We start from the raw sequence: 21,700 nt of genomic DNA, 5'->3' as shown, positions 1-21,700 counted from the left end.
CGTCTCAAATGTGCTCTATTGGAGCAGCGTAACGGGCGCTGCAAGCGCAAATTCCTCTCACTCAGGCATCTGTTGATGGTCATGGTGGACACGTGTGTGCGGGTCACACGCTGGATCGTTGATAACGACAACTCCATTGCTGTGACAGCTATTTTGACAATCACTCTGTCTGCCCGTGTTGTTGTGGCCCTCGGTCGACCACTGCTGTCCTTTAAAGATAAAAATTTCATTGTTCCGTATTGAAATTATTAACATTAAAAATTAAATAATTGAAGTTCAACCAATTCAATACATAAAAGAAAGAAATGTAGTAATTACATTCTTATTTAAATGGGACCGGTTTCGACCTTAGTCCAGGTCATCGTCAGCCGTAAAAACAAGTAGGCGAAATCACACAATGTTTATGAATATTGGAGAAATGGGTCAGTTTCACACTCTGTCAGGCACAAAGTCACAACACTATCAAATAATATATGAAGATTATAAATAAACTTGAAGTCGCAGATGAATAGATTTGTAGAAGCAAACCGCCAGTTCCCGGTGATCAGCGCGGCACATTCAAAGTCATGCGCTGCGGTCTCGAACGCCAAAGTAGAGTGGAGAATGTCTTGAAGGTCCAATATTTGTCTCGGTTGCGGGAAGTTAAGTACGTATATAAAAAATATACGACGCAAATCAGTATAATTGAATGAGAACTTGTGCTCCTGCTAAGTTCTTGGAAAACAGTTGACTTGAAAAAACAATTGTAAATAGAAAAAAATGTAGTAAAAAGCGCAATATCGGAAAACAAATGAAAACTTATATGCACAGTGCGCTATTTTTTAAATTGAAAAAATTATTAGGACATGATTGAAGTAGTCGAAGTTGGCGCAAGACAAGAGTTAAAATTTGAAAGAGGAGAACCGAAATGAAGGTCGATTGGGGGTTGTTTTTTTTTTTTTTTTAATCGAGAAGGTAGAATAAATTAACAGAGGAAGAGTGATAGTGAAAAAAGAGAAAAAAATAAAAGAGATTGAAGTTAGATGGTATTGAGGAAGGGTAAGATAGGGAAAATGAAGGAGGGGTAGTTTAGGGTGGGTTATTGGAGGTAGAAAATGTGGGTGGGAACTTTGTAAGGCATGGAAAATAGAATTGGGGTTTTGGAATTTGGAATTTTTGAGAAGAAGAATTAGGAAAAAAACTCAAAATTCTTAAGAACAACTCTTCTTCATATAAATTCCAGTTTAAGAACCGTAACACACCCTCCAAAACTATTGAACAATTCCATCCTCCCATCGTAAATCTATCTAAAACAACTCTTAGTGATGCTGAAAACTCAATTCTTTCAAAGGGCTTCAAACACAATTGGCCCAATCTCAACACTTTCAATGTAGCCACCAATTTAATTATTGAGTCTGAAATAGCCATTAACAAAATGCCAACAGATGTACAAGATGAAATCAGGTATGAAGTAAAAAAAAGTCTTCATTAACAATAACAAAAACACTTCTCTTAATAATAATAATAATAATAATAATAATAATAATATTAATAATTTAATTAAAGATAATAAAATCATTTCAGATCTTAAAAAGAAAATCAATGACAATAATCTCATTATCACCAAATCTGATAAAGGCAACACTACTGTCATAATGGATAAAACTGACTACTTAGATAAAACCAAAAACTTTTTCAGTGACCCTTCTTTTTCTATAGTAAAAAAAGACCCAACCACAAAAATCCAACGCCTACTCAAACATACTTTAAAAAACGCTTCCTTTCTCCTCACAGATCAAGAAAAAACTAAATTAATAAACATGAACCCAGGACTACCCACTGCCAAAGCACTCCCTAAAATTCACAAAACTAACATTCCCATCCGTCCAATAATCAATTACAGACCCAGTCCCCTATACAACACTTCTAAATTTATCCAAACATTTTTACTAAAAAATTATCGATTTTTATCCAACAAATCTATCAAAAACACTTCTGATCTAATCAACAAATTAAAGAATTTTGAAATCCAACCAAATTTTTCTCTCCATTCTTTTGACATTGTGAACATGTACCCTAGTATTCCAATTTCAAAATTATTCCCCATTATAAACAACAACCTAAACAAATTCAGTAACCTAAGTAAACTTGAAATTCAAGACTTCATATCTATTTTAAAATTAGTTCTCAACAATTATTTTACCTTTGACAACACCATTTATCAACAAGATGGCTTGGCTATGGGCTCACCAGCTTCTGGCATTCTTGCTGAAATTTACCTCGACTTCTTAGAAAACACTAAAATTAATAATAATAATAATTTCTCCAACATCCTCTTTTGGGCGAGATATGTCGACGACACATTAGTAATATTAAATGAGGAATCAACCAACGCAGCCTCTACACTTCTTCATCTCAACAACTTAGACTCTAACATTAAATTCACCCTTGAATCAGAACACAACCAAACTCTTAATTTTCTAGACTTAACTATTACTAGACATCCTTCCTCTTTATCTTACAAAATTTTCAGAAAACCAACCCAAACAGCAACTACAATAAGACAAGATTCTTCGCACCCCCAAGCTCATAAACGTGCTACTTATAACAGCCTAATTTTTCGTGCCTTCAACACCCCTATGTCCAAAAAAGATTTAAATAATGAATTAAACACCATCCGCAACATTGCTAACTTTAATGGCTTTAACAACTCCTTCATTAACCGCATCATCAACAAATTCAAACACCGTCCAAAAACCACTTTATCTAAAGACACAATAAAACCAGCTGCTTTTTCCACCTTCACTTTCACTCAGGATGCTTATAAAATAACTAATATTTTTAAAAAACATAACATGAAAATTTCTTTTAGAACTAACAATAGAAATCTTGATATCTTACACAACTCTAAATCTCTAAATAAGTCTAATGCTTTTTCTAAATCTGGTGTATACAGATTCAAATGCAACAACTGCAATTCCTCCTACGTCGGACAAACTGGCCGCAACTTCAATATCAGGTACTCTGAACATGTCAACGCCATTAAATACAACAGATTCTCTGCCATAGGACAGCACATACAAGACTCCAAGCATAGTTTCACCAGTATTAACAATGACATGAATATACTTAAAATCATTAACAAAGGCCCCCTCTTAAACGTTACTGAAAATTGCTTTATCCACCTTGACCAGTACTTCAACCCTAATTTCAATTTAAACGACATTTCTGAAAAACCCAATATCCTTTTTGACTTCCTAATTCTTCTTCTCAAAAATTCCAAATTCCAAAACCCCAATTCTATTTTCCATGCCTTACAAAGTTCCCACCCACATTTTCTACCTCCAATAACCCACCCTAAACTACCCCTCCTTCATTTTCCCTATCTTACCCTTCCTCAATACCATCTAACTTCAATCTCTTTTATTTTTTTCTCTTTTTTCACTATCACTCTTCCTCTGTTAATTTATTCTACCTTCTCTATTTAAAAAAAAAAAACAACCCCCAATCGACCTTCATTTCGGTTCTCCTCTTTCAAATTTTAACTCTTGTCTTGCGCCAACTTCGACTACTTCAATCATGTCCTAATAATTTTTTCAATTTAAAAAATAGCGCACTGTGCATATAAGTTTTCATTTGTTTTCCAATATTGCGCTTTTTACTACATTTTTTTCTATTTACAATTGTTTTTTCAAGTCAACTGTTTTCCAAGAACTTAGCAGGAGCACAAGTTCTCATTCAATTATACTGATTTGCGTCGTATATTTTTTATATACGTACTTAACTTCCCGCAACCGAGACAAATATTGGACCTTCAAGACATTCTCCACTCTACTTTGGCGTTCGAGACCGCAGCGCATGACCTTGAATGTGCCGCGCTGATCACCGGGAACTGGCGGTTTGCTTCTACAAATCTATTCGTCTGCGACTTCAAGTTTATTTATAATCTTCATATATTATTTGATAGTGTTGTGACTTTGTGCCTGACAGAGTGTGAAACTGACCCATTTCTCCAATATTCATAAACATTGTGTGATTTCGCCTACTTGTTTTTACGGCTGACGATGACCTGGACTAAGGTCGAAACCAGTCCCATTTAAATAAGCATGTAATTACTACATTTCTTTCTTTTATGTATTGAATTGGTTGAACTTCAATTATTTAATTTTTAATGTTACTGCTGTCCTGACGCTGATGCCTGCCGGTGCTGACCCACGCTTGCCAGCATCATCTGATCACCGCATCACTTCGACCCAAATGTCCAGCGACAGCTCGATTCGACCAACCAGCTTCTTTCAATCCAATCACACAACCTCTTTCAAACTCTGACGTCTGCTCGTAATGAGCATGATTCCTTCGGCGTGACATTCTTACAGCCTACGTTAAGATATCGCAGTCGAATGCAACAGCTACTTTGAGCATACGCTTCAGATTTGCGCCTATTTACATCTGATGCATGCGCTGTTTGGATACACGGGAGCTCCCGCTATTCATTCATTGGACATGAAACTTTAATCATTTCCATGTTCGGTCCGAATGTCTTTGCATACGTAATTTCCTTACAATCGGACAACGCCTTCCCGGTGCATCATTTTTTTGTTGTTGTTGTTATAGAGTGTACTTAGCTGACCATAGCAACATAGTGTTTTTGTATAGGTAAGAATACCATTCTGTTTCTATGCATAATTTCCATTCACCCACCGTCACATAGATGGAACAATTCTTTCCTGAAAATAAATTCATAAATGTGTCAATTCAAATTGAGAAATGAATAGCTTCAGAAGCATTATTGTACAGCTGAAATAAGTGGTTTCATTGTCTCGAACTAGATGCACAACGGTAATTGTTGTGTTTATCTGAGTTTGGGGGTGGTGGTGAAACCATACAACAGTACCATGAACTAATTTAAGTTTGTTTTTTACTTACTTCTTCTTCTTCTTCCTGGTACGTTTCTGCATATGCAGGTCGTTCGCAGAACCTCTTTCAATCTTCAATTTTTTCCCACTCTATCGTTCTTCACTGTCTCCCATTGTAGTGCTCTTCGATTTATGTGATCCTCCACCTGATCCATCCATCTTGTTTGTGGTCTTACAGTTGGTCTTCTTCTAGATTCTGTCCATTCCAGAGCTCTTCTTAGTAATCTTTCTTGTCCCATTCTTTTGATGTGGCTGAACCATTTCAGCCTATTTCTCTCCATAGTTTTTTTTTTTTGGGGGGGGGGGGGATTTGATCTGTAGCGTGTTTCATACTGTTTCATTTCTTATCTTGTCCCCCCTTGTTTTACCCAAGATCCCTCACAGAAAGTGCATGCTCTGTTGCTTGTAATCTAGACAGTTTTTTTTTTTTTTCCAACATTCTGATCCATGTCAATTTTGACAAATAATATGATTTATATATCATGATTTTTGCTTTGGTAGGTAAAGCAACTAGCAGATTCCCTATCTGTTGTTTTCCTAGCCTTTTCTTGAATTATTTCAAAGAAATTAGAAATTTATTGAACATCTCCCATGGTAAGTTATTCCAATCTCTAACTCCCCTTCCTATAAACAAATATTTGTCCTAATTTGTCCTCTTAAATTCCAACTTTATCTTCATATTGTGATCTTTCCTACTTTTAAAGACACCACTCAAACTTATTCGTCTATTAATGTCATTCCACACCATCTCTCCACTGACAGCTCGGAACATACCACGTAAGTAAAATTCTTTCAAGAATAAAATTTACTGTATCCACCTATTCAATACAATTCACAGTTTATGGTGATTAAATTCAACATGAATTACGTACACATTTTAGGTACATATTTTGCCCTTTTTGGGCATCTTCAGCCTATTGGCAATCTTAAGGACAAGTCCAAAGCCTTGTTTGAGTTAAACATTTAAACTTAATACTATACAAAATGATCTTATTCTAAAAAACAAAAATTGTCAGAGCGTTTTTCTTTAGATGCTGTGTACATAGGTTTAAAATTTGTACGTTGAATGAAACCAAAATTTGTGACATGAATACACTGACTCACAGAGCAAATGCAACACCAAGAAGGAGTGGTCAGAACTTTATGCCAGTTGCAGGGTAGACTGACGTCACCGAGGTATGCTCATGATGTGAAATGCGCCGCTGTGCTGCGCACGTAGCGAACGATAAATGGGACACGGCGTTGGCGAATGGCCCACTTCGTACCGTGATTTCTCAGCCGACAGTCATTGTAGAACGTGTTGTCGTGTGCCACAGGACACGTGTATAGCTAAGAATGCCAGGCCGCCGTCAACGGAGGCATTTCCAGCAGACAGACGACTTTACGAGGGGTATGGCGATCGGGCTGAGAAGGGCAGGTTGGTCGCTTCGTCAAATCGCAGCCGATACCCATAGGGATGTGTCCACGGTGCAGCGCTTGTGGCGAAGATGGTTGGTGCAGGGACATGTGGCACGTGCGAGGGGTCCAGGCGCAGCCCGAGTGACGTCAGCACGCGAGGATCGGCGCATCCGCCGCCAAGCGGTGGCAGCCCCGCACGCCACGTCAACCGCCATTCTTCAGCATGTGCAAGACACCCTGGCTGTTCCAATATCGACCAGAACAATTTCCCGTCGATTGGTTGAAGGAGGCCTGCACTCCCGGCGTCCACTCAGAAGACTAACATTGACTCCACAGCATAGACGTGCACGCCTGGCATGGTGCCGGGCTAGAGCGACTTGGATGAGGGAATGGCGGAACGTCGTGTTCTCCGATGAGTCACGCTTCTGTTCTGTCAGTGATAGTCACCGCAGACGAGTGTGGCGTCGGCGTGGAGAAAGGTCAAATCCGGCAGTAACTGTGGAGCGCCCTACCGCTAGACAACGCGGCATCATGGTTTGGGGCGCTATTGCGTATGATTCCACGTCACCTCTAGTGCGTATTCAAGGCACGTTAAATGCCCACCGCTATGTGCAGCATGTGCTGCGGCCGGTGGCACTCCCGTACCTTCAGGGGCTGCCCAATGCTCTGTTTCAGCAGGATAATGCCCGCCCACATACTACTCTCCCAACAGGCTCTATGAGGTGTACAGATGCTTCTGTGGCCAGCGTACTCTCCGGATCTCTCACCAATCGAACACGTGTGGGATCTCATTGGACGCCATTTGCAAACTCTGCCCCAGCCTCGTACGGACGACCAACTGTGGCAAATGGTTGACAGAGAATGGAGAACCATCCCTCAGGACACCATCCGCACTCTTATTGACTCTGTACCTCGACGTGTTTCTGCGTGCATCGCCGCTCGCGGTGGTCCTACATCCTACTGAGTCGATGCCGTGCGCATTGTGTAACCTGCATATCGGTTTGAAATAAACATCAATTATTCGTCCGTGCCGTCTCTGTTTTTTCCCCAACTTTCATCCCTTTCGAACCACTCCTCCTTGGTGTTGCATTGTCACTGTCAGTCAGTGTACATTAAAAATTATCTTCATTTAACTAAAATTGTCCAATGCGAAAATTGGATCTCCATCAATTATTGGATGAATCATTAATAAAGTTTGTAAAAAGTTTGTTCATCCTAAGGTGCTTTTTAATCACCTATGCCGTATGTTTGGCAGCAACAAACCAGAACGTTGGTTTGCTGTCAATCATGCAAAGCTAGAATATCCTATGTGGAAAGAAGCGAGGTTGGATGATACTATTTTTTAAGGAATTTAGTATAATTATGGGTTAAACGTCGTGTGTGTTGAAATTTTGTCAAAAATCCTTCACAGGCAGCTGCTCCCCTAACAAAATGCTTCCTGGATTCTTTATGCCGTTCTTATTAGACTACTGTTCCTGTTGTTTCGTCGTGCTACCTTGGAATAGTTTAGAAATATTGTTCATCCAGTCTGATGTTAGTTGGATCTATCTGTTCCGGTTGCGTCTGATTGACTAACCTTTCTACTTTCTACATGAGATTTGTTACTTGTAACATACCACTTAGTCGAGCAGCTCATCTTCTTTCTCCCAAGTCTTCCCAGCCCAAACTTTGGAACATTTTTGTAACACTACTCTTTTGTCAGAAATCACCCAGAACAAATCGAGTTGCTTTTCTTTGGATTTTCTCCAGTTCTTGAATCAAGTAATCCTGGTGAAGGTCCCATACACTCGAACCATGATCTGGTTGGGGTCTTACCAGAGACTGTTTGCCCTCTCCTTTATATCCTTACTACAACCCCAAAACACCCTCATAACCATGTGCAGAGACCTGTACCCTCTATTTACAATCCCATTTATGTGATTACCCCAATAAGGATCTTTGCTTATATTAACATCTAGGTACTTACAGTGATCCCCATAAGGAACGTTCACCGAGCTCGATAGCTGCAGTCACTTAAGTGCGGCCAGTATCCAGTATTCGGGAGATTGTGGGTTCGAGCCCCACTGTCGGCAGCCCTGAAGATGGTTTTCCGTGGTTTCCCATTTTCACACCAGGCAAATGCTGAGGCTGTACCTTAATTAAGGCCACGGCCGCTTCCTTCCCATTCCTAGCCCCTTCCTGTCCCATCGTCGCCATAAGACCTATCCGTGTCGGGGCAACGTAAAGCAGCTTGCAAAAAAAAAAAAAAAAAGGAACGTTCACCCCATCAAAATCACTTGTAGATTTATATTCATATTGTGTACACTCCTGAACAAGGCCTTTTCCACCTACGAAAAGGTTTGTGTCCATTATGTACTGTATATGAATGATCAGGTTCACATTAACATATCCACAAAGATGCACACGAGATGTCAGTTGGTACAATTATTTTATTCACATCTGTTTACAAATTAAACACACACATAACCTTAATCGCTGCTGTCACAAACAAAACAATCACATCACAAAGCTGCCATTTTAAAAACAACGGACTGTCCCTTCAGTATGGAGACTGCAACTGTTGCATGTCTCACGAGATAAATATTCTTGCTATACCATAACTCTACTGAACAATAACTCTCTGCACCATCAAGATCGTCTCCTTATATATGTTCTGGCCAGGCTTCCAGAAAGCTACATTACAATAAAAACTACCTCCTTGAAAATTCTAGAGTGCCTAATACATAGTTTATAATGTACAGAATACTGTATTCTCCATCGTTCTAGTGCATATTACCATTCTGGAAGTTACAGTGTGTTTCACAATTATGGATTACAAATCATATGTACATGTAAGAATAAATTATAATATTAATTTACAGGTATTTACATTAACTGAACTCATATAAATATTTATGTACAGCACGTTTCATGACATATCCTCAGAAACAGTGTAGTGGTATCGTAATAATAATACAAATACTAACTGGATGTAACACTTCATAGCCGTACATACAAGTAATATTATTAATAATAATAATCGTATAATAATAATAATAATAATAATAATAATAATAATAATAATAATTCAAGCTCAATATTTGCATTAGTTACCCTTGGGTGAGAGAATATTGTTTTCAAGTTATATCCATTTATCGCACTTGTGTCAATATCCCCCCTATAACTTGAAACAATTTCCACACTTTGTCATACTCTCTTGATCCTCACCATTTAACTACACACAGACTACCTCAGTTACACAGCCCTCCTGTTGGCGCTGTCGAAGTAGACAGTTCACAGCCCGGCGGTTCCGTCGAGGACCAGCACCTTCCCATGGTGGGTCCGCTGGGTCCGGTCGACGGTGTCTTTGTTCCTGGTGATGGTGATCCACAGGTCCTCGCGTGGCATTTGAAGCTCTGCTGGCTTTCCCCTTGTTCGTACCTTTGTGTTCTGTCTGGCGGGACCCTCGTTTGTTGGTTGTCGGTTCAGACTCCATTGGTTCTCCGTCTCCTAGAGGGGGTCCCACTGGCTGTGTCGTTGCCATTGCTGCCTCCATCTCCTGGGATATTGTCTGAGCCTCCCCATAGTTCTGCTCCACGCTGAACATCCTCCCTGGACAGTTCACGGTGCCATGGAGCTTACTGCAGCTATCAAGCACCTCGCTCTTGGTGTCACACTGGTACAGCCCATTCACCGTCGCGTCGTCTGGTTGTTCGGTCTCGGCGTCAAATACCCGCGGCATTCCGTTGGTGCGCTGAGTTCTCTCCTGCAGCTGGACTCGGTAGTCGGCTCTCAGTTGGTGGGCACTGCCACGCCCGCCGAATATCCCCCCTATAACTTGAAACAAATTCCACACTTTGTCATACTCTCTTGGTCCTCATCATTTAACTACACACAGACTACCTCAGTCACATAGCCCTCCTGTTTGCACTGTCAAAATCCACAATTCGCAGCCCGGCGGTTCCATCGGGAACCACCCCCTTCCCATGGTGAGTCCACTGGGTCCGGTCGACGGTGTCTTCGTTCCTGGTGATGGTGATCCACAGGTCTTCATGTGGCATTTGAAGCTCCGCTGCCTTTCCCCTCGTTTGTACCTTTGTGTTCTGTCAGGTGGCACCCTCGTTTGTTGGTTGTCAGTTCGGACCCCATTGATTCTCTGTCTCCTAGAGAGGGTCCCACTGGCTGTGTCATTGCCATTGCTGCCTCCATCTCCTGGGACATCATCTGAGCCTCCCCATAGTTCTGCTCCACGCTGAACATTCTCCCTGGACAGTTCACGGTGCCGTGGAGCTTACTGGGGCTGTTGAGCGCCTCGCTCTTGGTGTCATACAGGTACGGCCCATTCACCTTCACATCCTCTGGTTGTTCGGTCTCGGCGTCGAATACCCGTGGCATTCCGTTGGTGCGCTGAGTCCTCTCCTGCCGCTGGACTCGGTAGTCGGCTCTCAGTTGGTGGGCACTGTCGCGTCAGGCGAATTCTCCCACAACTTCCTCGCAGGTCGAACATGACTGCGGGCTGTGTCGTACTTCCATCTCCTGCGATCAGGTATTCGGCTCCCTCTTCTGATGTCAATCCGGTCTTGAACTGGGCCCTGGTTTTCTCCTCAAGTTTTCCAAACTGGGCCCCGATTTTCTCCTCGAGTTTTCCAAACTGGGCTCCGATGTTCTCGAGTTTTACAAATTGGGCCTCGATGTTCTCCTCGAGTTTTCCAAACTGTGTCTCGATGTTCTCAAGTTTTCCAAACTGAGCCTCGATGTTCTTAGCCAAGGAAATTAACTGTTCAAACATCACCAAGGTCCTCTGATCGTTCTTCATTTTCAAGGCCAATAGATTCTCATAGTCCTGTCACAGTCGCCAGTGAATGTATCCACAAAGATGCACACAAGATGCTGTCAGTTGGTACAGAATTATTTTATTCACATCTATTTACAAATTAAACACACACAACCTTAATCACTGCTGTAACAAACAAAACACTCGCATCACAAAGCCGCCATTTTAAAAAAGCCAATCACTGCACATGGAGATTACAACCTTGAAACACAGTTGAAACAGTTGACTACCAACTGCCTACATCGGCATGTCAGTTAACCACCACACGTGTTCACCAGTGAAACTCCTGCTAAACAATAACTCGTCATTATCATCAAGACCACCTCCTTATATATGTGCCTGGTCAGGCTTCTAGAAAGCTAAATTACAAAATATACCTTCTCGAAAATTCGAGAGTGCATAATGCATAGATTATTATGTATAGAATATTCTCCATCGTTCTTGTCTACCTATACCAGCCTGGAAGTTACAGTGTTTTTCACAATTATGGTTTACAAATTATATATACAGGTGAGAATAAGTTATATAATATTAATTTACAGGTATTTACATTAACTGAAATTAACTGAACTCATGAATATTTATGTACAGCACATGTTTCATGATATAACCTCACAAACAGTGCGATCATATCGTATGTACATATATGATGTAATAATAATACTAATACTAAATGGATATAACACTTCATAGCTATACATACAAGTAATAATAATAATAATAATAATAATAATAATAATAATAATAATAATCGTAAAATAATAATAATTCGAGCTTGATAATTCCATTAGTTACCCATGGGTGAGGGAATATTGTTTTCAAGTGAGATCCGTTTATCGCACTTGTGTCAACATACCACATGTAGGAATTGTGAAGTATGTCATTGTTGGTCCCATTAGTGTTATTTTCAGTTCTTGCTGAAGTGTCAGTGCTAACAGATTCATTATCACTAGTTCATCTAGTAACTTCATAATGTTGATATCTCACAGACATAAATATTGCCATGTACTTGCTATATTGCACATCATGCTTGAAATCTGGCTATACAAAACTGAAGGAAATGATTTCTGTCTGGTTGTAAAATTCAGCATATTATTATTATTATTATTATTATTATTATTATTATTATTATTATTATTATTATTATTATTATTATTATCACCATGCCTTCATGGCTCAGGCGGCAACGCGCCGGCCCCTCACCGCTGGATACCGTGGTTCAAATCCTGGTCACTCCTTGTGAGATTTGTGCTGGACAAAGTGCAGGCGGGACAGGTCTTTCTCCGGGTACTCCAGTTTTCCCTGTCATCTTTCATTCCAGCAACACTCTCCAATATAATTTCATTTCATTAATCATTGCCCCAGAGGAGTGCAACAGGCTTCAGCAACCAGCACATTTCCTATCCTCGCCGCTAGATCATCATCATCTGGTTGAATCCTCCAAGGATTATGCCATTATAGGGTAACCGCAACTATAATATATGTTGTTGTTGTTGTTGTTTGAGTCATCAGTCCATTGCCTGGTTTGATGCAGCTCTCCATGCCACCCTATCATGTGCTAACCTTTTCATTTCTACATAACTGCTACATCCTACATCTGCTCTAATCTGCTTGGCCTACCCCTACCATTCTTAACCCCTTCACATCCCTCAATAACCAACTGCACAAGTTCCTGGGTGTCTTAAGATGTGTCTATCATTCTATCTCTTCTTCTCATCAAATTTAGCTACAACGATCTGCTCTCACCAATTTGATTCAGTATCTCTTCATTCTTGTTTCGATCTATCCACCTCACCTTCAGCATTCTTTTGTAACACCACATTTCAAAAGCTTCTATTCTTTTTATTTCTGAGCGAGTTATCATCCATGTTTCACTTCCATACAATGCCATGCTTCAAACGAAAGTCTTCAAAAACATTTTTCTAATTCTTATATCAATATTCGAAATAAGCAAATTTATTTTCTTAAGAAAGGCCTCCCTTGCTTGTGCTAGCCTGCATTTTATGTCCTTACTACTTCTGCCATCATTAGTTATTTTACTACCCAAGTAACAATATTCATCCACTTCCTTTAAGACTTCAGCTCCTAATCTAATATTTCCTGTATCACCTGATTTTGTACGACTGCACTCCATTACTTTTGTTTTGGAGTTATTTATTTTGATCTTATACTCCTCACCAGGACTCCGTCCAGACCATTCAGCAACTTCTCCAGATCTTCTGCAGTCTCAGATAAAATAACATCATCGGCAAATCTCAGGGTTTAGATTTCCTCTCCTTGGATTGTGATTCCCTTTCCAAATTCTTCTTTGATTTCCTTTACTGCCTGTTCTATATAAACATTGAAAAGGAGTGGGGACAAACTGCAGCCTTGCCTCACTCCTTTCTGGATTGGTGCTTCATTTTCATAGCCCTCGATTCTTATCACTGCAGACAGATTTTTATATTGATTGTAGATAATTCTTCTTTCTTGATGCCTGATCCCGATCACCTTGAGAATCTCAAATAGCTTGGTCCAACCAACATTATCAAATGCCTTTTCTAGATCTACGGACACCATGTATGTGGGCTTGCCCTTCTTTATTCGATCCTCTAAGATCAGACGTAAAGTCAGGATTGCTTCACATATTCCTACATTTCTTCTGAAGCCAAATTGATCTTCTCCCAACTCAGTTTCAACTTGTCTTTCCATTCTTCTGTAAAAAATACGTGTTAGGATTTTGCAGGTGTGAGATACTAAACTACAGTAACGGTTCGGTAGTTTTCACACTTGTCAGCACCGGCTTTCTTGGGAATAGGTGTAACAACATTCTGCCAAAAATTGGATAGCACTTCTTATACATCTTGCACACTAAATGGAATACCTCGCCGCGCTGGTTTCTCCTAAATCAGTCAGTGTAAATATATATATTAGGCTTTCGTGGCTTAGGCGGCAGGGCACCAGCCTCTTACCGCTGGATACCGTGGTTCAAGTCCCGGTCACTCCATGTGAGATTTCTGCTGGACAAAGCGGAGGCAGGACAGGTTTTACTCCAGTTACTCCGGTTTTCCCTGTCATCTTTCATTCCAGCAACACTCTCCAGTATCATGTCATTTCATTTGTCAGTCATTAATCATTACTCCAGAGGAGTGCGACAGGCCTCTGCAGCCGGCACAATTCCTATCCTCGCCTCAAGATGGGGGCTTCATTCATTCCATCCCTGACTGGAAAACAGGTTGTAGGTTTTCATATTCACTATATATATAAATTGATTATCAATAGCAGCATCAAAATGAGGTGTACTGGGCAGGATGAGGCATGCTTTCATTTGCTTTCCTGGGCCAGAAAGTATTGTTACAGCACGACTGACCCTACTTTCATAACACTCAGATGCATTGGTCATTACTCAGCAACTTACATATGGTAACAGCCATATATATGACCAAGACTTCGGTGGAAGCCACACTTTGCCATAGCCTGTTCCAAGAAACAGATAAAAAATACTGCATCTATCAAGATATCTGTCTCCTTAAAACTCGATAACTGATGGTGACTTGAGCTTTGGGACATGGCCCAAGTATAAAATGAAGACACTTGAGAGACACTGTACAATGTACAACCCATCAAATAAGCAAGCATTTTTGTTAATTAGCATCTACAGATTTGATTGATATAAATTATGTTGCTGTGGATCATGACTTCCGTTGTCACATCTTACCATTTAGTCATTTAGTCAACTGTGTGGTTCACTGCAGCTGGAAATGTAGCTTTGAAACACGACCTTGATCCCTACCATGCGTGAATTTAGAATTCAGGATTTTTGTGGCCATTCACCCTAGGTGAAGTGATGTCTGTCTGAATAAATAAAATCGTTTGAATTGACAACCTTGGACACTATAGCAGATTGTATCCTTAGAACTTGTTAGTTAGGATTAGTTTCACAAAATATTTTTAGCTGTTAATTAAAAGTACAAATATTTGCATGGGCTTGAAATATAGACATTTCTGCTTCTTTATTATCTTTCATTATGTAATTTATTATAGCTATTATTATTATTATTGCTAACATTTATCTTACTAGTTCCATGATAACAAAATCAAGAAAGATATATCATGACTTTTGTTAATGATGTTATCTTAGAGGAAAGTTAAAATCTAAGCATTCAATCAAAATTCCTTGAACTCTTAAACGGTGAGTCACACTGCCACCCAACAGAAGATACTTATCTCAACCAATGGTGAAATTTAAGAACAGGATGAGTCTTTCCTGTGTAGCAAAACACAGGGAGATGACTTGAATGATGAAAAGGACAATAGCAAATCAAGGCTCTACTACTGTTTGAAAGTACAGGTTTTTTTTTGTTTTTTGTTTTTTTAGATAGCTGGGAAAAATTCTGAAACATGAAATGAAATATATAAGAAATGTTTGCAAAAATGTGAAAATAATTCACTTGCTTCTAATCTTGATATGAAACAATTTTTCCTTTATCCCCTGTGATTCTACAACTTATGATTTAAAATAAGTTGGACCTTGGTAGGTAGTTACAAAATCCTCACTGCTAGATGGGGGCTTCATTCATTCCATCCCTGACCTGTTCGAATGGCTGGAAACAGGCTGTGGATTTTCATTTTTCAGGTAGTTACAAACACAGGAAGATAAGGCATTCTAAAATTATCTATAAAATGAAAGGTATTGTGAAATCATCTGAAGTGTCATGTGAGATTCACTATTATTCACTATTTCAGATTTCTGAGGGCTGTTTCTCTGATATTACTCAACATCTGCAAAGAATGTGATAATGTATGGTTTTGTGTATAATAACATTTCTTAATCATTAAATCAGAAAATTATTTAACATTTCATCTGTTCCATCTTTAATCTAACAGATAACTTTTTATATTTTGAAGATTGTAACTCATTTTGAATCTTAATACTTGCTCTTTGATTTCATGCTTTTCTTTACTTGATCATTGCTCTTTAGTTTTGATATTTGTGGAGAATTTCAGACTATGATTTACTTGATCTTACTGTTGGTTATATTTACAGACAGTGCTAAGTCACATCGACTCATTACTGTATGTGGATACCGACACACTATTCCTGGGACCTGTAGAAGATGTATGGCGGCATTTTGAGCTCATGAATTCATCTCAGATTGCAGCTCTAACACCAGAACATGAGGATCCCAACACAGGCTGGTATAACAGATTTGCAAGGCATCCATACTATGGAGAGTTGGGTATGAATCCATATGTTAATCAGCCTTATATTCTATATAGAAATGTACAAAAAGTGAATATTTTTATTTGTAGCCTATTTTGTAAACGGAAAAGCTGAAATGACTGACTTATAAAATCCCCAGATCAGTAAATTACCCTCCAGTTCCGTAGTGATCTAACAGCCTGTAGTTGTCATGTACAAAAATCACCTGATGTGCCTGAACATGCCTCTCCAGTTTGTGGTTGTTGTTATTTTTTTTCTAGTGGCTTTACGTCGCACCGACACGGATAGGCCTTATGGCGACGATAGGATAGGAAAGGGCTAGGAGTTGGAAGGAAGCGGCCGTGGTCTTAATTAAGGTGTGAAAATGGGAAACCACCCTTACCCAGGTCCTGTTTACTTTCTCAGGTACGAGATTGAACAGTAACAGAGATAATCCGTGTCCTTGACGAACGCCGGTGTTAATAGTAAAAGGCTCAGACATTTTGCCTAGGAATTTAACTTTTGAAGTAGTGCCGGTTAATGTTTGATTAATGCCCCTGTTTCTTTATCCACTTGAAATTCTTCTAGAGTATTGAAAAGTGTTTGGCGGTCTATAGAGTCGTATGCTTTTTTGAAATCTACAAAAGTAATGACAGTTTGTCTGGTTTTGCATATTTGTAGGATAGTTTTTAGATTAAGGATTTGTTCTGTACAAGATCTTCCTTTTCGGAAACCTGCCTGGTATTCACCAATTAGATGGTCTGTTTGTTTCTCAAGTCTAGTGAGCAGGGCTTTGGAAAAAAAATGCAAGCTCACAGCCGCACGGCCAACTCACCCAATAATAATTATTATTATTAACTCCACCATTGTCCGGTCCCAAGTTCGGAATGGGAAAGGAGGCGGGTTAGGTGGCTTTGCAACCAGCTGTATAAACTGCTAATGCCGAGTGTCGAGTGGCGGTAATTAACTCGACCGCCCATAGCGGCCAACGGCTTCAGGCGGATGAGCCCCTTTAACTGGGGTGATGGTCCCTTCAGTGTAGGAAATGACACTGGAACCCATCATCTGTGTCTTTTGCCCAACGGCAAAACAGACGGAGGAACCTCCTTTTTGTGATTCTCATCTGTCGTGGAGGCGGATGAGGTTATGCCAGACAGACTGGCTGTGAAGGCGCAACTCTATGTTATTTGAAATCTGCAGCAGTCCGTTGCAGTCATAGTACTAGAACCTGCATGTCGCATTTCATTTGTGCCGCAGGGTATAGTTCCGAGATCATAGTGTGTGGGTCACTTCCTTGCAAGCTGCGATCCACCTTAAACAAAATCCTGCTTGTGGCACTTTTTCCTGCTGTCACGCCCTTCACATCAAGTCCAACGACAATGGGATAAGGATTGTGGAGGCAGGTTTTCGGGTGAAACTGGAAGCCTCTAGTTGGGACCTGCACATTGGCAGCAGATGTGTGATGGTCATCTTTCTGAGACCCCGTGACTACTCAGGAATTCGGTCCTGCATCTGTGTTTGGGTAGGCCTATTTAGGGTCACTGCTGCCCACCCTGAATGGGCAAGGCCCTAGAAAATATGGGCTAAACATCGGTAGTCACACTCTCAGCCGGATGGGAGGCTGCACCCAGTGGGTCCCACCTAATGCGGTCAAAAAACGACGGTTACCAAAACTTTAATTATAGGAACCTGGAATGTTCAAACCCTACTTGATTTGAAAGGCAATAACAGACCTGAGAGAAGAACAGCGCTTGTCACCCATGAGCTTGGACGAATGAACATTGATATTGCTGCCTTAAGTGAAACCAGACTGTCCAGCGAAGGTAAACTTACAGAGTTCAGCTCAGGCTACACAATCTTCTGGAAGGGAAAAGATGAGGAAGAACACTGCATTCATGGTGTTGGATTCGCTGTGAAGACCACATTAGTGAATGATTATCAGCTAACTCCCAACTGCTGTTAGCGAAAGAATTATGACTCTCCGAATCCCATTCTCTGGATCCAAATCTGTGACACGTATCTCCGCATATGCTCCCACCTTGGATGCTAATGTAGAAGCTAAAGACCAATTTTACAACCTGCTGAGCACTACCATCACCAAAGTACCACCAAGAGACAAACTCTTACTACTTGGCGATTTCAACGCCAGAGTTGGTAAAGATCACCAATTATGGGACAATATGATGGGAAAACATGGACTTGGCAACTGTAATGTCAGTGGTCTACTGTTCCTTGGTTTATGTGCTGAACATGAACTCTTTATTACTAATACTCAGTTCTGCCTGCCTAACCGCTACAAGACACCTTGGATGTATCCTCGCTCAAAGCACTGGCACATCCTGGACTATATCGTCACCAGGTAATGTGACAAGAAAGATGTCCTTGTTACAAGGACTGCAAGAAACGTCAATGACTGCTGGACAGATCATAAGCTCCTTTTTTGCTGGTTGAGAATCTGTATCTGTCGGAAACCAAAATGATCCATCCACAACCTGCCCAGAAAGAAATTTGATACTTCTAAACTTCAAATTAAATCCATTGCTACAGATTACAGAAATGCAATCTCATCGCTTAAGTGCGGCCAGTATTGAGTATTCGGGAGATAGTGGGTTCGAACCCCACTGTCGGCAGCCCTTAAGATGGTTTTCCGTGGCTTCCCATTTTCACACCAGGCAAATGCTGGGGCTGTACCTTAAATAAGGCCACGGCCGCTTCCTTTCCACTTCTAGCCCTTCCCTGTCCCATCGTCGCCATAAGACCTATCTGTGTCAGTGCAATGTAAAGCAACTTGCAAAAAAAGTAATGCACTCTCAAATTGGCTAGTCATCCAGTCAGCACTGATAGTAAAAATCAGGAATGGGCCACGCTTCAGAAGGTCATCACTAGGGAGCAGATTTTTATATGCTCAAAATGTGAAAAATATTTAATTTTTATGTGCTAAGAAACTTAAATATGTGATAACAAATTAAAATTATTTTCCTTTAAATATCACATAACTACTCGCGCTCAAGGAGTAAATAAGTATAATGTTTTGTATTAGAATATGGTACTACCAAACATGCTCCTTAAGGCAAATTGGTGTCTGTGTATGGAAACGTGCACTATGGTATATTAAGTTTTGATATGCCAGAGTAGACATTATGAATGGTTATTTTTTGAAAGGTAAGCAACCTATCGTCTTTGAAAAAATGGTACCAGTTCGTACTCACCCATCACATGCTGGAATATTAGTTGCTAGAAGTAGTCTCAGAATTGCAGTGAACAACAAAGGTCGTCTCCAAATTGTCCATCACAAATGCATGCCGATTATCTCTAAAGAACGCCTTGGGCTGCGAAAACGATATCTCCTCATCACAGGAAATCAGACGTGCATAGTTAAAGAGAGAAATGTCACCAACACTAACGCCATCAATTTCGCCAACATGAGCATCCTCTAATACAAAAATTTGGCACATTGTTTGAAATCCTCTGTTTTTTCTGAACAAATTTTGATATTTGACCTTTAACAGTCCCTGTACCTGCGAAGCCGGGAGTGAATCTAATTTATTTTCAACAGCGCGCACGTCCTTCACTGTTTCAGACAACACATTAGTGGATTTTTCAAGTATGTCTATAGTTTTACACAAGAAGCTTAGATTGGCAGATATAAACACCAAATCATTTTTCAAAGAGGTGTCTTTCAGTATCTCTTGAAGAATCTCAATTGACGACCTGTCATTTTTATCTAGTGCGTTCACAATGGATGCAAAACTTTCGAAATTGTCTGCGTAGTATACCACAGCGCTAAGCCAGGTACCCCACCGCATAACAATAAGCAGGGGAGGAAGTACAAGATCCGGGTTTTTTCTCTTTAAAGATATTGATTTTTGAGGGTGCTTTTACGGCGACTTTTTTGCCATTAGACACTAATTTATCCACTTGAGGATACTGAGCTCGCATAGTTTCACATAACCTGTGCAGAGCATGAACAACGCAAGTTACGTGTATCATTTTCGGAAAGCTCACAGAAATACCTTCGGCTGCCTTTTTCATGTAAGCCGCACTGTTAGTAAGGAAAAGCAATACAAGGACGGTTTGAAAAGTTCTCAGAATCACCGCTAGATGTCAGTGCTAGAGCAACGAGGTTCCTGCACAATAATCACACATCCTTTGTGAGTGAACACGTGGCGCGTCAGTGCTCTAGCTGCAGGAATGTGGTAGTGACGACTCTTTGTTGTTGTTCCCGCATAGTGATTTGTGACAATGGAAAAAACTGAGATTCGAGTAGTGATTAAATACTTTGTAAAGAAAGGTATGAAAGCAAAGGAAATTCATGCCGACTTTCAGAACACACTGGGGGACTCTGCTCCTTCATTTTCAACAGTTGCCAAGTGGACCAGCAAGTTTAAATTTGGTCGGGAGAGCTTGGATGATGATCCGCATAGCGGACGACCAAAAAGTGTTACGACCCCAGAATTTATCGTAAAAGTGCATAAAATGGTCATGGAGGATCGTCGACTGAAAGTGCAAGAATGCTGAAGCTGTAGGGATGTCTTTTGAACGGGTATATTATATTTTAACCGAAGAATTGGGTATGAAAAAATTATCTGTAAGATGGGTGCCACGGCTCTTGACATTGGACAATAAACGCACCAGATTGGAAATGTTCGAACAAAGTCTGGCCCGTCTTCAGTGCAACCAACAAGATTTTTTGTGCCGGTTTGTGACTACAGATGAAACTTGGGTCCACTGCTATACCCCAGAGACAAAACAGCAGTCAAAGCAGTTGAAACATGCTGATTCACCACCACCAAAGAAAGCAAAGGCAGTGCATTCGGCCGGAAAGGTCATGGCCTCAGTTTTCAGGGATGCAAAAGGCATTATGGTGATAGATTATCTTCCTACTGGCCAGACAATTACGGGGCAATACTATGCAAAACTCCTAGACCAACTACAGGAAAAGATACGCGAAACAAAGCCTGGTTTGGCAAGGAAAAAAGTCATCTTTCATCAGGACAACGCTCCGCCGCACACAAGTGTTATTGCCATGGCAAAACTTCATGAACTGGGGTACGAATTGTTGCCATATCCACCTTATTCACCTGATTTGGCACCATCAGACTTTCATCTATTCCCCAAGCTGAAAATTTTCCTCGGTGGACTGAGAAGAACTGACAGCCAAATTGGAAAGGTATTTTGCAGGCCTGGAGGAATCTCATTTTTGAGATGGGATCAAGGCATTGGAACATCGCTTGACCAAATGCATTAGTCTACAGGGAGACTATGTTGAAAAATAAAAGCAGTTCCACCGAGGTAAGATACTTAATTCTAATACATTCCGAGAACTTTTCAAACCACCTACGTACATGGTCATATTTTATACCTTTTGGCCAAAGTAAGTGCATGGCTTCATTGAATAACCTAGCTACAGTG

General features: G+C 40.4%; 1 protein-coding gene across 1 annotated transcript in view; it reads left to right on the top strand.

Moving 5' to 3' along the window:
- The window catches only part of shams (glucoside xylosyltransferase 1 shams), an 82,662-nt gene that overhangs the window by 37,136 nt on the left and 23,826 nt on the right, over positions 1-21,700 (top strand). The window contains exon 4 of the mRNA XM_067153371.2: positions 16,133-16,325. Coding sequence (XP_067009472.1) covers positions 16,133-16,325 — 193 coding nt within the window. The remainder of the gene's footprint in view (positions 1-16,132; positions 16,326-21,700) is intronic.

This window comes from Anabrus simplex, chromosome 1, assembly GCF_040414725.1.
Source record: "Anabrus simplex isolate iqAnaSimp1 chromosome 1, ASM4041472v1, whole genome shotgun sequence".
NCBI classification, from domain to species: domain Eukaryota; kingdom Metazoa; phylum Arthropoda; class Insecta; order Orthoptera; family Tettigoniidae; genus Anabrus; species Anabrus simplex.
This window is presented reverse-complemented; position numbering and strand designations above follow the sequence as displayed.